The sequence below is a fragment of the Syzygium oleosum genome, unplaced genomic scaffold, assembly GCF_021117445.2.
Source record: "Syzygium oleosum isolate NSW1041296 unplaced genomic scaffold, Sole_v2.1 Sole_v2.02, whole genome shotgun sequence".
Taxonomy (NCBI): domain Eukaryota; kingdom Viridiplantae; phylum Streptophyta; class Magnoliopsida; order Myrtales; family Myrtaceae; genus Syzygium; species Syzygium oleosum.
In genome coordinates, this window is record NW_026607486.1 from 22801647 (window position 1) to 22818067 (window position 16421).

The 16421-nt window shown below is 40.7% G+C and overlaps 1 protein-coding gene across 3 annotated transcripts; it reads left to right on the forward strand.

Moving 5' to 3' along the window:
• The first annotated feature begins 7717 nt into the window (after positions 1-7717).
• On the forward strand, positions 7718-11386 carry LOC115684888 (U-box domain-containing protein 44-like). Of its 3 annotated transcripts, none has more exons than XM_030609830.2 (4): positions 7718-8449; positions 8489-8752; positions 8857-9157; positions 9739-11386. In XM_030609830.2, the coding sequence occupies exons 1-4, from the start codon at positions 7973-7975 to the stop codon at positions 11199-11201; spliced, it is 2505 nt and encodes an 834-aa protein (XP_030465690.1). In that variant the 5' UTR covers positions 7718-7972; the 3' UTR covers positions 11202-11386. The 3 variants fall into 3 exon arrangements, with proteins under 3 accessions (XP_030465690.1, XP_030465689.1, XP_056164398.1); XM_056308423.1 differs by having other exon boundaries at positions 7719-8449; positions 8486-8752; XM_030609829.2 differs by having other exon boundaries at positions 7718-8752.
• The last annotated feature ends 5035 nt before the right edge of the window (positions 11387-16421 follow it).

Consider the following 16421-nt stretch of genomic DNA (forward strand, 5'->3'; position numbering starts at 1 on the left):
TAACAACACAAAATTTCTTTTTATTAATAATATTTTGAATTTTTTAATATTTATTTCTTTTATTTCTCTTTTTTTCTTTTTTTTTTTTCTTTCTTTCCCCTTCCTTTCTTGGCCATAGTCTGCCGCCGGCGCCGGCGACCAGCCACAGACCAGGCCGGCGAGGGCGTCGCGGCCCTCGCCGCCGCCCTCGCCGGTGGCGACGGCGAGGTCGGCCTCGCCACCTAGGTCCATCGCTTGGGTGGCGACGGCGAGGCCGGCCTCGCCTTGACTGGGCGAGGCCGCGAGCCGCCCTCGCTAGCCCTGGCCTGTGGCCGGTCGTAGGCGGCGGTGGCCGGCGGGTGGCGGGGCCGAAGAACAACAACAAAAAAAAAGAAAAAAATCAAGAAGAATCAGTTCTGAAAAAATTGTTTCAGAATCAATAAGTTACTTTTTTTTTTATTCTTGATTCTGTTCCAAAACTGATTCTGGGTACAATTTTTTGTAAAATTGTGCCCGGGCACAAAAAATTTAACAAACGGATTTCTGTTCCTAAATTAATTCTGGGAACAAAAGAACAGAATCAATCACTATTTGGCAAGTTGCCAAACATGCCCTAAATTGCCTTCAATAGGAAGTCTCTAATCTCCTATGTAGCCTTTTGTCATTCAAAAGATCATAGCATTGATAGAGATGGACAACCGTCCTCTCCTAGCAAACCGATAAAAGAATACGGAGAAGAAGATGATATCTTGTTGGGAAGCGATGATGACATTTATGTTATGAAACCGATCAGAAAGACCGTAGAAACAACGGTATTACCCTTGATTAGGATGGTAAGACAAGGCAACAATAAAGTGAATAGAGAGAGAAACTTGTAACGTCAACTACTGAAAGGTGGAAGTGCCTCTTTCTCTATTCTGTGTATTGTGCAACATTGTCAAAAGATAAATATAAACAGCAACTTAAATACCAAGAAAGGGAATGGAGTAAATAGAAAGAGAACGGAGTCGATGAATTGCTGGTGGTTGTCGAAGCTGCTTAAGTCCAGGTCCTCGCCAGGGGGCTTATTTTATATCAACAAGTGCTTCCCCGGTTACTTCGTCGGTCGTTTATTCATATCGAATACGCGTATTTTCGACTTTCAAAACATCGATCGGTTACACATTACACAAGAAAAATTAATGCAGTCGGCGCAACGTGATATACCCTTTTTTTCCGATTACTCATAGGACGCCGCCCTTCTTATTATATGAGTAATTCGCGATTTTAAATTTTAGATATACTTTGCTTTTGGATTAAGTATGTATAAAGGGATTACCTTTAACATTCTTTACCAAACGATGATGGTCGAAGATTTCGAAGGAGATGGGCAAGCGCAATACCAAATCCCAAAGCGAAAAAAAAGTTGAGATGGGGACTACTGCTGCTTTTTCGCATGGCTAGTCAGAAAGCATTAAAGGCAAAAGAAGAGCATTATTGATTCGTCAAATTGTCCGCGCATGTGTTTATTGACTAAAACTTGCGATCCTTCCTGCCATTCTGTCCGCTCTCCTTTTACTACCAACTTTTGTCTTCGTCAACAAAATATTGCGAAGAATGTAACGTTCAACCGCATGGATACGATTCAATGGTTAGGCACCTGATTCGAATGCGGCAGATCCCGTGCTCGAATCACGCATTTCGACGGAGTTTGGGATTTTTACGATCCGGGAAACGCGATATCCCGCCTTCCGTTGTGGTCTTATGCGGCTTAAGTAACGTTGAGAGAAAATGTTCTCCGTGGGTCCTTCGGTACGAACAAAGGCCGACGGCTTATCATTAATCGGACGAGAAAAAGTGATTTAACATGGTTCACATGAGTTAATGTCTATATGAATATGACGAATCCCAACACACTGGATGAAAGAAAATAAGAAAGAGCACAAAACGGAGAGCACTGTCTATTTAGAAAAGCGTTAAGGCTTGCTAATACCGATTTGCAAAATTGATTCATATCAAGTGATGTGTCGGGTTACCATTAACGTTTGCGCATGTCTCATTTATTTAAATGGTCGCTTAGAGTCGGGCGATTGCTTAGTAACTCGATCGGATTCGAATAACACCTATTGATTTTGTGCCCTTATATTTCCTTCTCAATAAACTCACCTCTAGTACTTCCGAGTCGTCTTTTCTTGTGGACTCCGATTTGCGTTTCTTTTAGGTAAAATCCAAAAGAAAAAGAAAAAAGACATCCCACAGAAACATTTAATTAAACCAGCACATATTAAACTGTGCTTAGCAAGTAATTGATTTTCTTCAACCATAAAACCAATGAAATAGTCAACAATTTGTTGAGCCGTTCGTCGTTACCCTAAAAAATTAAAGAAAGACTAAAAAAAAAAGTACCATATAATATAATATCAATAAAGTTGAATTACTTAATTAAAAAGAAATAAAGAGAGAATGGGGTCGAGAGCCGCTCAGGTGGGGTTGAAGGGGGCATTGCCCCTACGACGGCCAGAGAGCGTTTATAGTTTGGGCCCATATTTTATTAGTAATTTGGGTTTGGGTCCATGAATAGTTACTAAGTGTGTATATAATATCTTTTCATTGTAGTTGAGAGTCATAATAGGGAGGTGGGATGTGCTAAATATAGCGGAATGCTCTCCTGAATGTAACCCTAATTTAAGGGTGAATCTTGATAAAACCTTGTGTCTCGATTTTTCTTTCTCGCATTTACTCTCTATTTTGTTGTTTTTGTGCGCATAATCTTAACAATAAAGTACGGATCCAAAAACCGATTTTCATTTATGAGAATTTGTTTGGACAACTTCATATGCAAAATACGAGGGAAGAATACTAGAAGTGCCAAAACTTGTGTACAGCGCTCACTTTAGTGCCAAAAGTTTTCACTAGATCACTTAAGTGCCAAACTTTTTGAAAAAAGATAACTTAAGTGCTAACTCTAGTCAATTTCGCCGGAAATCCGACGTGGCTTTTTTTTATTAATTTCTGAAGCCGATGTGGCTCGTCGGAGGTTTAGTCAACATGTATACTTCAAAACAATGTAGTTTAGCATGTACACTTCGATTTTTAAAATATTTTTTTTGATTTTTTCTTTTCTTTCTTCTTCTTTTACCTTTGGTCGGTGATTGGACACCGACAACCGGCCATGGCCGGGCGCCTAGCCTCACTCGAATGAGGCCGCCATTGCCCGCCACAGGCGAGGCTTGGCCGACCCTCAGCAAGGGCTCCCCTTGCCAGATCCGGCGAGGCCATCGTGGCCTGGGCGAGGGCCAGCCTCACCGGATCTAGCGAGAGGAGCCCTTGCCTCGCCCAGGCGAGGGTCGGCTTCGCCTCGATAGACCTAGTCTGGGCAAGGTTGGCCTCACCAGATCTAGGCGAGGTGACCCTCGCCCTAGGCAAGGCCACTCTCGAAGCCACAGGCGAGGGCCGGAGGCCGACCCTCGCCTGGGCAAGGGTGAGCCCCAACGAGGGCTCCCCTCTCCAGATCCGGCGAGACTAGCCCTCACCCAGGCCACGGCGACCTCGCCGGTCATCGCCTTCCCTTGGGCAAGGTAGCCGTAGCCTAGGCGAGGGCGTGCCTCGCCGGATCTAGCGAGGGCAGCCCTCGCCGGGGCTCGCCCGCCCTCGCCTAGGCTAGGGTGGGCCGGACCTCACCTATGGCCTGCGACGGTGGCCTCGTCCAGGCGAGGCTAGGCGGTCGGCTATGACCGGTGTCCGGTCACCGGCCAAAGGTAGAAGAAGAAGAAAGAAAAGAAAAAAAGAAAAGAAAAGAAAAAAAGAAAAAAAAATCTGAAAAATATTTAAAAAATCGAAATATACACATGAAAATGCCACATAAACTGATTTAAAAAAAAAAACCCAACTCAGATTAAAATTTTAATTATAAAAGTCACGTATTAATTTGGCCGGAATTTTTCGCCTTTGACACTTAAGTGATCGTTTTTTCTCCGATTTGGCACTTAAGTATTCCGGCGAAAATTTTTTGTACTAAAGTGAGCGCCGTACACAAGTTTTGGCACTTCTAATATTCTTCCCCTGCAAAATACTTAATTGTCCTGCAACTGCAACTTTTGTGCCTCATACACATGCAAAAATTGCAAGTTGCATCCTAGGAGTCCAAATTCCGCAGCTAAACGAAGCTTCCGTGTCCCACAAGTTAATTCATCCACTTTGGCCCAAGACAAGAAACAAGAAGAGATTTTAGCCATCCGCTGCCTTTCCTGGTAGGAAAGGAGAAAGAGAGAACCACTTCCCTTAGCAAACTTTGAGAGTCAATGGCAAGGTCAGCTTGAGATTAGTGAAGATAAGATGGAGGGCAGTTAAATTGTTCCACAACTTGTCGATTAGACTCATTCAATTGGTCTCGACATAATCTTGATTCAAACGGTCAATCCGGATGAGCAATTAACCGCAAACTTTCCTTAATGTTCACGGAAAAGCGAGGCGCATATAATGAGCCTAAACTTCCTTCGCTTCGAGCCTCCTTCTTCCCATCGTGTGGAGAAGCTCGAGAAACGATCCGCAGCCATTTAGTTTGTCGATGGGCGGGCAGACCAAACGGTATCGACGGCTCGTCAAGAGCAGACATGGCATTATTCAACTGTCTTTTCTTCTGCTTAAGACATTGTCAAGGCAAGCATTGATTCTTGACAAAGATGTGTAGCGGTTGTGGTGGTGCTTCATCTTTAGCTTTGATTACTGCTCATGGTTCAGATCAATAGGTAGTATTACATGTAATTTTTCGAAACTCGAATACTTTCATTCCCCAATTTGGAGAAAATCTACAACTTATTGTGTATTCATAAATCGTCATAAATCCAAATTCCCAATCTTCTCTGTTAGCCTTTGTGATACAAAAGACGAGAGCATCGACAAAATTAACAACCATCTTCTCCGGGCAAAGCGACGAGAAAATGGAGGAACATATGACATCTTGGTGGAAAGTGGCGAGAGCATTTATATTATGAAACCGATAAAAGAGACGGTAGAAACGACGCGATTGTTGTTGGTCGACAATCGACATGGTCAGATAAGGCGGCAATAAATCGAAGAGAAAACGTGTAACCTCGGCTATTAAAATTCAAAGGAACCCTCTTTCTTTGTTTTTTGGCGACTCCGAGGGGTTGTATTGACAAGTGCTTCCTCGACCACTCGTCGGATGTTACATGCACTCGGCATCTTATAATACGTCCTTTCTTGATTACTCAACGAATGCCCTCCTCATTATCGTATGTGTAATCTGTGACATTCTCAATATTAAGGTTGTTTTCTTGATGAAGTATGTACAAAAGGGGGACACTTTTAACGTTCTTCTTCACCGAACGACGATGGTCGAAGGTTACTGCTGCTTTGTCGCATGGACTCCTCAGAAAGCATTAAAGGCAAAACAAGTGCATCACTATGGATTCGTCAAAATGTCCCGCGCATGTGTTTACCGACTGAACCTGCGATCCTGCCTGCCATTCCATTCTGTCCACTCTCCTTTTACTACCCCCCTTTGTCTTCGTCAACAATATATTGCGAAGAATGCAACGTTCGACCGCATGGGATTCGGTTCAATGGTTAGGCAACTAATTCGATTTTAAATATTGGGATATACTTTTCTCTTGGGTGAAGTATGTGTAAAGGGGGATACTTTTTGACATTCTTCACCGGACGACGATGCTCATAGGTTCGAACCAAATTGGGCAAAGTACAATATTCAGAATCCAAAAAAGAGATTGGTGAGATGGGACTCCTGCTGCTTTTTGGCATGACTACTTAAGAAAGCATCAAAAGCAAAAGAAGATCATCATTATTGAATGATTCGTCAAAATGTCCGCGCGGCGCATGTGTTTACTGACTAAAACTTGCGATCCTTCCTACGATTTTCTCCACTCTCCTTTTACTTACCACCTTTTGTCTTCGTCCACAAAAAGGAATTTGATCTCTCCCTCGCCTCCATTTTGTCGCAAGGCATGGATAGCACAGACCGACCATTTCTACTTGGGCATCTTTCTCTCGTTTGACTTCCCACCTTTGTCGTCCGCATGGATTCGACAACGATGGTTAGGCACCCGATTCGAATGCAGCGGGTCCCGTGCTCGAATCGCGCATTTCGAAGGGCGATTTGGGATTTAGCGGCTCGGGAAATGGGATCTCCCCCGCCTTCCATTATGGTTTTACTCGACTTGAGTAATGTCGGAAAGAAAATGTTCTTCGTGACTCCTTTAGTATGAATAGAAACCGATAGCTTATCATGGGTGGGTCGAACGAAAAAAGTGACTTAAAATGGTTAACATAAGTTAATGCCAATATATAAACACATAGAAGAAAGAAAAATAAGATCACAAAACGGATGCACTGCCAATTCATAAAAGTGATAAGGATTATTAAAATTGATTTATCAAGTGATTTGTCGTATTATTATTATTATTATTATTATTATTATTATTATTATTGGAGTTTAAATATGACTCATTCGATAAATGGTCACTTATAGTCGAACAATTTATTTAGTAACATGACGAGATCCGAATAGTATCTATTGCTTGTGTACCCTTATCTTTCCTTTTCAATAAACTTGGCTCCGGTACCGCTAAGTCATCTTTTCTTTGTAAACTCCAACTTGCGAAGAAAATATCGCGTAGGCCGGCCCCTCCACATCACCATGCGGCCGACCACATGTCGTCCTGGTCCCGCCTTCTCTCCCAATTTGCGTTTCTTGTAGGTAAAATCCAAATACACATCCCCAAGAACACAATTACTTAATCGGCATATAATATAAAGGTAATTTCCTAACGATTTTTTTGTAAGATTACTGCCACGCTCCCCATCGCGCTTAGTCTGGTATTTTTAGAACTCGGGACTTGCTATGACATCACGTGAGATTTTGTAAACACAACCGTTCTAAAAATTTAAGCTGTTACAAAAAGGTGTTGTTCGATATTTAAATATTATAACATTTCCATTATTTATTTAAAAAGAAGTCATCCTTTAAATATAATATGGTCACCAATTATGTGCCCGGTCCGCATGTTTAATCAATGAAAAAAACCCTGCTTCGCAGGTAATTGACTTTTTCAACCCCCGCCCCCCAAAAAAAATTATAAAACCACGAATTAGTCAACAAATTTGTCGAGTCGTTCGTTCGTCATTACTCGGAAAATTAAAGAAAGACTAAAAAACTTTGCTTGGTCGACCCCCTGGGTGATTACCGTTATACTAAGAATCATATTATACAAATATTAAATAAAGCCAACTTGGTTAAAAAAAAATTTAAAAAGAAAAGAAGAAAACTCGAAAGCAAAAAAGCAAACAGCCAAAAAAAAAAAGGAGAGGGGAAATGCCACGTCACGCATGGCCAAGATGCAAAGCAAAAGCCAGACAAAGAGAGTTTCGATGGCGACCTTCGAGTGGAAGGGCAGAGAGGTTAACAATGGCCGACGACGACGACGCCGACGCCGACGCAGCACGAATCGGTTTCTTTATTGGCGAGTCAGAGGAGGAGGCGACGACGACCGACGCTGACTCCGGAGATCCGACTCCCCCGCAAAGCTACAACCGCAAGCCTCCAAAAAATCCTCTCCCGCCTCCTTCGCAGCCATCCCCGTCGCTGATGAGGCGGCCCCTCCCGAACGAACGCGTCGTCTCGGTCGTGTGAAGACGGGACCGGTCGTACCGGCTGTGGGTACACGACAGGCGAGTGGGTACGATAACAGTTGGTAGCCTATGAATCGGTCTTGTCTCGGTCGTCTTCGGGTTTACTCGCACCCGTCTAGGACGGAGCGATCGTGAGGGAGATGACACCGTTTGCTTCCCTGCGATTGCTCGGTCCTTTGAATCTTCTCTTGCTCAATTCCTCGTGAATTCCGTTGAATTCCTCCTCCTTATTTATATATTTATATATATATTTGCTTTGTCTTTCAGCTTCACCAGCAGGCGAGCGTGCTCTCTGAATCCCCTCGTTATTCTCTCTCTCTCTCTCGCTCTTGCTGTCTAGAGATACATGGACGAGAGAGATAGGAGCTTCGGGGAGCTCGTATCGAAGCTTCGGGCATCTATTCGGGATGTTGCTTCGATGGTTAAGGGCTCTGGAGCCGAGAGCGAGGTTCTAGTGGAGTTCGGAGCTCTGGCGGAGAAGTTCGTGCCTATTCTCGATGATCTGAGCGGTAATGCTGCGGCGAAAGGCTCGTCTCCCATGCGAAGTGCGGTCGAGTCGCTCGACAAGGAGTTCGGGCGGGCCAAGGCTTTGATCAGGAGCCCCAACTCGAGAGAGCCTGTGAAACAGATTGAGGGCTTGACTCATGATCTCGGTCGATCCTTGGGGCTCGTGCTCTTCGCCAGGCGCGACATCTCGATGGAAATCAAACAGAAAATCGGTGCTTTGCACAGGGAGTTGATGAACACCAATTTCGCCGCCGGCCAAATTACCTGTTCGAGCGGCAGCAGCGAGTTGGGATTTGATAGTGAATCGGAGATGGAGGTGGAGGTGGAGGTGGAGGAGGAGGACGAGGAGGAGGAGGAGGATATCATAGAAGAGGAGAGAATTAATCTCGACATCAACGACGTGGCGTTGCAACTGAAGTATGGCGATGATGACCAGCTCAAATTCGCCCTTCTCGGGTTGCAAGATATGGTGATAGGTAAGGTGGTGAACGAAGAATGGATTAGTGATCAGGCAATTGTTCCTATCCTAGTTAACCGACTGAGTGAGGGTAAGCAGAATAGCCGGCTGACCGTCATACGTATATTGAGAACCCTTGCTTCACAGGATGCCAAAAACAAGGTACTCTCGCACGTGCCGATTACAATTTAGCTCCGCGAATAGAACCTTCGTGTAGTCTTTGAGATTCTTTCTTCTATAGTTGATAACGTAACCATGATTTGCAGGAGAAAATGGCAGATGTTGATTCTTTATCGGTGCTAGTAAAGTCTTTGGCACGGGATGTGGAAGAGAAACGGGAAGCGGTGGGATTGTTGCTTAGTCTCTCAGATCTTAACACAGTCAGGAGGCGAATTGGCAGAATACAAGGCTGTATTGTTATGTTGGTGGCTATGCTTAACTGCGAAGATTCGATTGCCTCAAATGATGCGCACAAATTGTTAAATGCTCTGTCCAGCAATACACAGAATGCACTTCATATGGCTGAAGCTGGATATTTCAAGCCACTCGTGCAGTACCTGAAAGAAGGTATTGTCTCCATCAAGTTTCCTTTCTACATATTTTGAGTGGTTGCAAAATCTCCAATGATTGCAGTAGCAGCCAAGCCTGACTTTAACTTTCGCGGTATATCATGTGTTGGTTTCACGAGTCACTGTGCATGTACCATTGTGTGGATCAAACGGTGAGTTCTATGAATTAGTGTATAATTGCCTGTTATTAACTCCGTTTAGTGGCTACGCCTAATAGTGCCTAGCTGGCCCTGATTTCCCTTCACTTAATTAATGTGCAATTGGATTGCTGAGGGTAGATATACGCAGTTAAAATCGATGATGAAGGCATTTGATATCTGAAACGCATTTATCTTTTCGATCCTTGGTGCTGATATCAGAGTTTCTAGAATATGCCTCGTCAAAGAGTAAATCAGTGCTTTTGGAATACGAAGAGAGTGATCGCAAGATACATACAATGATTAGTTTGTGTTGCGCGTCAATAAATGGTTGAGCTTCCATATGTTTTTTTTAAGGCAGACAACCATCAAACTCTGTCAAAGATCTCGCAAGATGTCAGAGCCTTATCTGATGTCATCTATTGACAAAATGTCTTTGCAGGTTCTGACATGAGCAAAATTCTTATGGCTTCTGCACTTTCGCGGATGGAGCTGACCGATCAAAGTAAAGCTTCTCTTGGGGAAGATGGGGCAATAAATACCCTCGTCAAAATGTTCAGTACGGGGAAGCTTGAAGCTAAGCTGTCTGCATTGAGTGCACTGCATGACCTATCCAGCTTGGCAGAGAATATCCAGCGTTTAGTCGGCTCTGGTATTGTGGGCTATCTACTTCAGCTACTTTTCTCTGTTACATCGGTTCTGATGACTCTCCGGGAGCCTGCGTCAGCTATTCTTGCACAAATTGCTCAATCAGAATCAGTTTTAGTCAATCCAGAAGTGGCTCAACAGATGCTCTCACTTTTGAATCTGTCGAGTCCAACAATCCAGTGTCACCTCTTACAAGCTCTTAACTCCATTGCAGCCCATCCAAGTGCATCCAAAGTTAAAAGGAAAATGAGGGAGAAGGGTGCATTTCAACTTCTCCTTCCCTTTCTTACTGAAAGTAACAGTAAAATAAGAACCGATGCGTTGAAATTACTTTACGCTCTTTCTAAAGATTCACCAGAAGAGTTGGGAGAGCAGCTAGGAGAATCCCACTTATTCACTCTGGTCAGCATTACAGCAACCTCCGTAAGTACGATTGAAAAAGCTGCAGCAGTTGGCATACTGAGCAATCTCCCTACTGCTGATAAGAAAGCGACGGATACGATGAAGAGGGCAAATTTGCTGCCCATTTTGTTGTCAACAAAGAGTTGTAGTTCTGCGACTTCAACATCCACAGATCAGACCGAGCTCTGGTTGGAAGAGAGCATTGCAGGCATACTGATTCGATTTACTATTCCATCTGACAAGAAACTGCAACATTTTTCTGCAGAACATGGGGCTATTCTTTCCCTTGTGAAGTTGCTATCCAGTGGTTCACAACTTGCAAGAGCCAGAGCTGTGACCGCGCTGGCTCAATTATCACAAAGCTCATTCTCCCTTGCAAAATTTAAAAGATCGAGGTGGTTATGTGTGTCCCCCTCCTCCGATGCACTTTGTGAAGTTCACGATAGCTTCTGCGGAGTCAAATGCACATTTTGCATCGTCAAAGCAGGTGCCGTCGCTCCAATGATTCATGCGCTGGACGGCAAGGAGAGAGAAGCTGATGAAGCCGTTCTGGACGCGCTCGCAACTCTCATCCAAGGCGAGAATTTCGAGAGCGGAAGCAATTACTTGGCTAAAATGTCGGTTGTCCCGGCCCTGATAAAAGTTCTGGAATCAGGAAATACGAAGGCTCAGGAGAAAGCATTAACAATGCTAGAGAATATCTTCAGAATTGATGAGCACAGACTGAAGTATGGAGCATCTGCTCAGATGGTGCTCATCGATCTGGCCCAGAGCGCGAACTCCAGATTGAAATCAACCGTTGCGAGAATTCTGGCACAGCTCGAACTCTTGCAAATCCAGTCTAGCTACTTCTGAGCGTGACGCAATTTCGAGTGTATTTTTATGACCGATTAGCTCCTTTTTGAGGAGAAAATTGTTTGTTGGCTTCGCCTGGTTGTGATTGGTTTCAGCTGGTAGGCTACTTTAGTGGTAGAATCATGAAAACTCCTCGCTGTGTAAATATACAGTACACAACCTAAAGATTATTATTTTTTTCAAAATAATATTGGGTATTGTAAATTTTGACAAGGAGAGAAGTACGTATGTAATGACAATAAAGCTTACTATGGGTTCCATAAAAGAGTGAGAGTGTTTGTAATTTTAAAGCGCCTCGAGTATGATCGAATGCATCGGCAGCTCGCCATTTTCGATTTCTATTGGTTTTTGAGATGGAGTGTCATGGTTTTCCCTTTAGAGAAGAGAAAATCTTTACCAGGACCTTTAGGTAGCGAATGATAACCATTCTGTTCCGGAACGAGTTCCTGAACCAGAAATAGATTTTTCTATTTCTGGTTCCTAGATGAGTTTCTAAGAAAAAAAACCCGTTTGATAATGACAAAAAATTTCTATTTCTAGAACAGAAACCCGTTTGATAACAGCACAAAATTTCTATTTCCTGAAATAAAAACCCGTTTGATAAACAACAGAAAATTCTATTTCCAGGAACAAAAATCCATTTTTTTAGAAATGGAATAAAAATAATAAAAAATCCGAAAAATTCATAAAAATCTTTAAAAAAATTCAGAAAATCCCAAAAAATTGAAAAATTCCAGAAAAAATCATCAAAATGTCGAGAAAATAAAAAAAATTTAGATTTCGGGAAAATAGGAAATTTGTTGAATTTTTTCAAAAAAAATCAAGAAATCAAAAATTTCAAAACTTCACGGAATTGCTTAGAATACTGTGGCCACCCACTTTTAGTGAAATTTAAATTTTTTTAGGTGCCCAAAAAAAATCAAAAAATCAAAAATTTCAAAACTTCACAGAATAGTTTAGAATACATGTGCCACCCACTTTGAGTGAAATTTAAATTTTTAAGGTGCCCAAAAAATTCAAAAGCTCAAAAATTTCAAAACTTTACAGAATGACTTAGAATACCTGTGGCCACCCACTTTGAGTGAAATTTTAATTTTTGGAGGTGAAAAAAAAGCAAAAAATAAAAAATTTCAAAACTTCACAGAATGACTTAGAATACATGCGGCCATCCACTTTGAGTGAAATTTAAATTTTTTTAGGTGAAAAAAAACATAAAAAATCAAAAATTTCAAAACTTCACAGAATGACTTACAATATCTCTAGCCACCCACTTTGAGTAAAATTTAATTTTTTTTAGATGGCCAAATGGTATTTTTTATTTTATTTTTATTTTTTTTGGTTCCTAAAGAAAATTAAATTTCACTCAAAGTGGATGGCCACATGTATTCTAAGCCACTCTGTGAAGTTTTGAAAATTTTTCTTTTTACTTATTTTTATTTTTTTTTCGACACCTAAAAAATTAAATTTCACTCAAAGTGGTGGCACAAGGTATTCTAAGCAATTATGTGAAGTTTTTTATTTTTTATTTTTTTATTTTTTTCAGTACCTAAAAAAATTTAAATTTCGCTTAAAGTGGATGGCCACAGGTATTCTAAGCTATTTTGTGAAGTTTTGAAATTTTTTCTTTTTTTCTTTTTTTCGGCACCTAAAAAAATAAAATTTCGCTCAAAGAGGGTGACCACAGGTATTTTAAGCCATTCTGTAAAGTTTTGAAATTTTTACTTTTTTGCTTATTTTTATTTTTTTTGGCATATAAAAAAATTTAAATTTCACTCAAAGTGGGTGGCCACAGGTATTTTAAGCTATTCTGTGAAGTTTTGAAATTTTTTATTTTTTTATTTTTTTCGGCACCTAAAAAAATTTAAATTTCACTCAAAGTGGATGGCCACAAGTATTTTAAGCCATTCTGTGAAGTTTTGAAATTTTTGATTTTTTGATTTTTTTTTTTTGCACCTAAAAAAATAAAATTTCGCTCAAATTATGTGGCCACAGGTATTCTAAGATATTCTGTGAAGTTTTTAAATTTTAGAATTTTTTATTTTTTTTTGGCAACTAAAAAAATTAAATTTTGCTCAAAGTGGGTGGCCATAGGTTTTCTAAGCCATTTTGTGAAATTTTTTATTTTTTATTTTTATTTATTTTTATTTATTTTTTTCGTTACCTAAAAAAATTTAAATTTCACTGAAAGTTGGTAGCCACATATTCTAAACCATTCTGTTAAGTTTTGAAATTTTTGATTTTTTGCTTTTTTTTCTCACCTCAAAGATCGTGACTTCCATATGAATATGTGTGTTGAAGAAAATGAATTCCTCAGAAATGGTTCTCACTTTTGTTCCAGAAATGAAAAACCAACTTTTTTTTTGTTTTCGTTTCTGGTTTCAGAATCAGTTTTGAAAGCAAACTTGTACCAGAAATAGAAAAATGAAATTGCGTTACCAAACGGGTTTCTGATCCAAAACTGATTCTGGGAATAAAAAACCAGTTCTGGACAGAACCAGAATGGTTTTCATGCAACACCGGCTTCGGAGGCAAACGCGATTGAGTGATTTCATGAAGATTTGCGGTAATGATGGGTTTGGCAAGCCACTAGGCATTAGGCACATGCCCAGATTGACCCTATGGGACTGAAAGTATTCTAAACCAATGGGAACGACTAAAAAAGGACACGATCTGATTGCTAAGTCAAGATGGGATAACCTGACGGGAAAGTTATCTGGATCGAGAAAATAGCGACGACACCGCAACTTGCAAGATCAACTACCCATTGGCCTTGTGGATGGTTTGACCGTTACATATTAAGGTTCATCGCACGTGTCGTGATGAATCGCCATTTACCGTGACCAACCGACACTTGTCATAGCTCAGTTATTGCCTCCGATACTAACCCAATGAGCGGAGTAAAAAGACCGATGAATAACCCTTCAGAAGCTGGAAAACGGGTCTGGAACTCACGACTCTAATCAGAATCCTTATATTTTCCTCCTCCTTCAATCTTGGACTTTAGGATCGGAGGGCTAATCCGCATGAAAAGTCCGGACATCCTACCCTGTGTTCATTGTTGCATATTCAATTAGAGGTGAGAGTTTTAAGCATATCCTTAAAAGACTAAGTTGTGCATCAACAATTTGGATGAATTCGGCTTGACGGCTTCAGTATATGACGTGGGGCTCGCATCGAGGACAAGCTAGACTCATATGTCACTTCAGTCAACCATTTATATAAATCTCTCGAACTTGATTTATGAAAAATAGAAAATCCGAGTCCCTATTCTTAAGTTACATTACTTCGACCAAAAAAAAAAATTCTTAAGTTACATTACATTCAATTATCTTTAACAAGATCGATATTTATTTTAACTATGTAATCTACAAGTAAGGAGTTTCATGATCAATAGAACAAGCAAAATAATACAACCAGCATTTAGACAAGACAAACATTATCTAGTAAATTTGATGTTATAAAAATATTTATCATTTGACGTCACCAAGCATTATAAGTGAGAAATGTTTAAAAAACTAATAACAAGTTAAATGATTCTAAGCGCGATCCTGCGGTATTCCATGGCGTCTAAAAATGATGGTATAATTTAGAACCATTAATCTGAACTTCCATTTTATAACTGAAACTTTTACTCTGTTAATATTTCATATTATTTGTGTGTCCAAACATAAGTTGTGGTCAGTGAATTGTAGCAGCAAGTTGTGATCATTAAAGGTGATGATTCACTGTAATTGTTCAATTAATAATACACGTGGAATCTGAGTAGACCTAGAAACCGAGCCTAGAACCTGTGACAGGATAGGCTTTAGGTTCCATGATATGGATGGTAGTTTTCAGGTTCCAAAAAATGAGAGACCTCTTTCAACGTGTAGATTTAAGTTTCAGGTGGAACATGGAACCGCTTATGCTGAGGTAACGACCGTGTGATTTTGGGAGCAAATTCAAGATGTTTTAGGGATAATACGTAACACGCTACAGTTACAATTTCGGGAGCGAATTACCCGCAAAATTCATGGGAATTTTGTATAATTTCACCATAGTTTACGGATTTTGTTAAAACACTTAATAAAGACATGGCCCTCTCGTATTATTTAGAACCAATGTATTGAAATCATAAAAAAATTCTATTGAATAGAATTAACCATCGCGCACGCGAACTTCTATTACGTGCTTTTTAGTAGGGTTCAAGATGACATGCAATGCGGTGTCTATTAGGACGAATGGTCAACCGTATGTCGTCAACGGCTCCAAGCGCGAGCGGCAACAAAGCAACCTAAAACTAGACATGGCCACGGGCCGATTTCGGCCCGGGTCAAACCAGGGACCGGCTCGTTGACCGGGTCCGCGATTCTGAACCGGAACCGGCCAATGGCCTGCTGGCCCGGTTCCGATTCCAAAAAAAAACTGCAGCAGGGCCTGCAGGCCCAGGGCAGGTGGCCGTTGGCCACTTGGCCTTGGCAACGGCTAATATATATATTTTAAAGTAGCCATTGCCATTTATTATTAATTTTTCCTAAATTTCCTTCTCATTTTTTTCTTATAAATTTTCTCAAATTTTCTCAATTCTCTCAAATTCTCTTAAATTCTTTCTATACTCTCAATTCTCTCAAATTCTCTTAAATTCTCTCAATTTTCTCAATCCGAATTCTCTCAATTTTTTCAATCCGCGCAATTTTCTCTTAATTCTCCCAATCAATTTGCTCAATTCTCTCAATCCACTCGAAAAATGGCAAGTGGAAGTCAAGCGGCAACTGGCAAAGGTAAGAATAGAATGACGGAATTCAAACATTCTTTTGATCCTCGTGATGATGCAGATTTTCAAGATAATGATATCAACATTTTTCCCGATGTGGAGCGCGTCCCAACACAAGAAAGTCTTCATGCCGAAATGTAAACAACAAAGGAGGCGGAGCGGGAACTTACATACATTTGAGATCACTTCATGAAAACGGAAATGTTTGATATTGGTCAAAAAATGTATGATATAATTTGTAAACATTGTGGGGCAATATATAAATATACAGGTAGATATAGAATATTCAAACGACATCTTAGGAGCAAATATCCAATTGAAGCGGGAATTGATACCAAGCAACAACAAATTTTCAGGTACGTCAATCGTAACACTTATCATTTATTTCGTTTTAATGAAAAAACTTATAAGGAAGAATTAGGTAAATTTGTTTCCGTTGAGTATTTATCATTTAATTTTAGATAAAG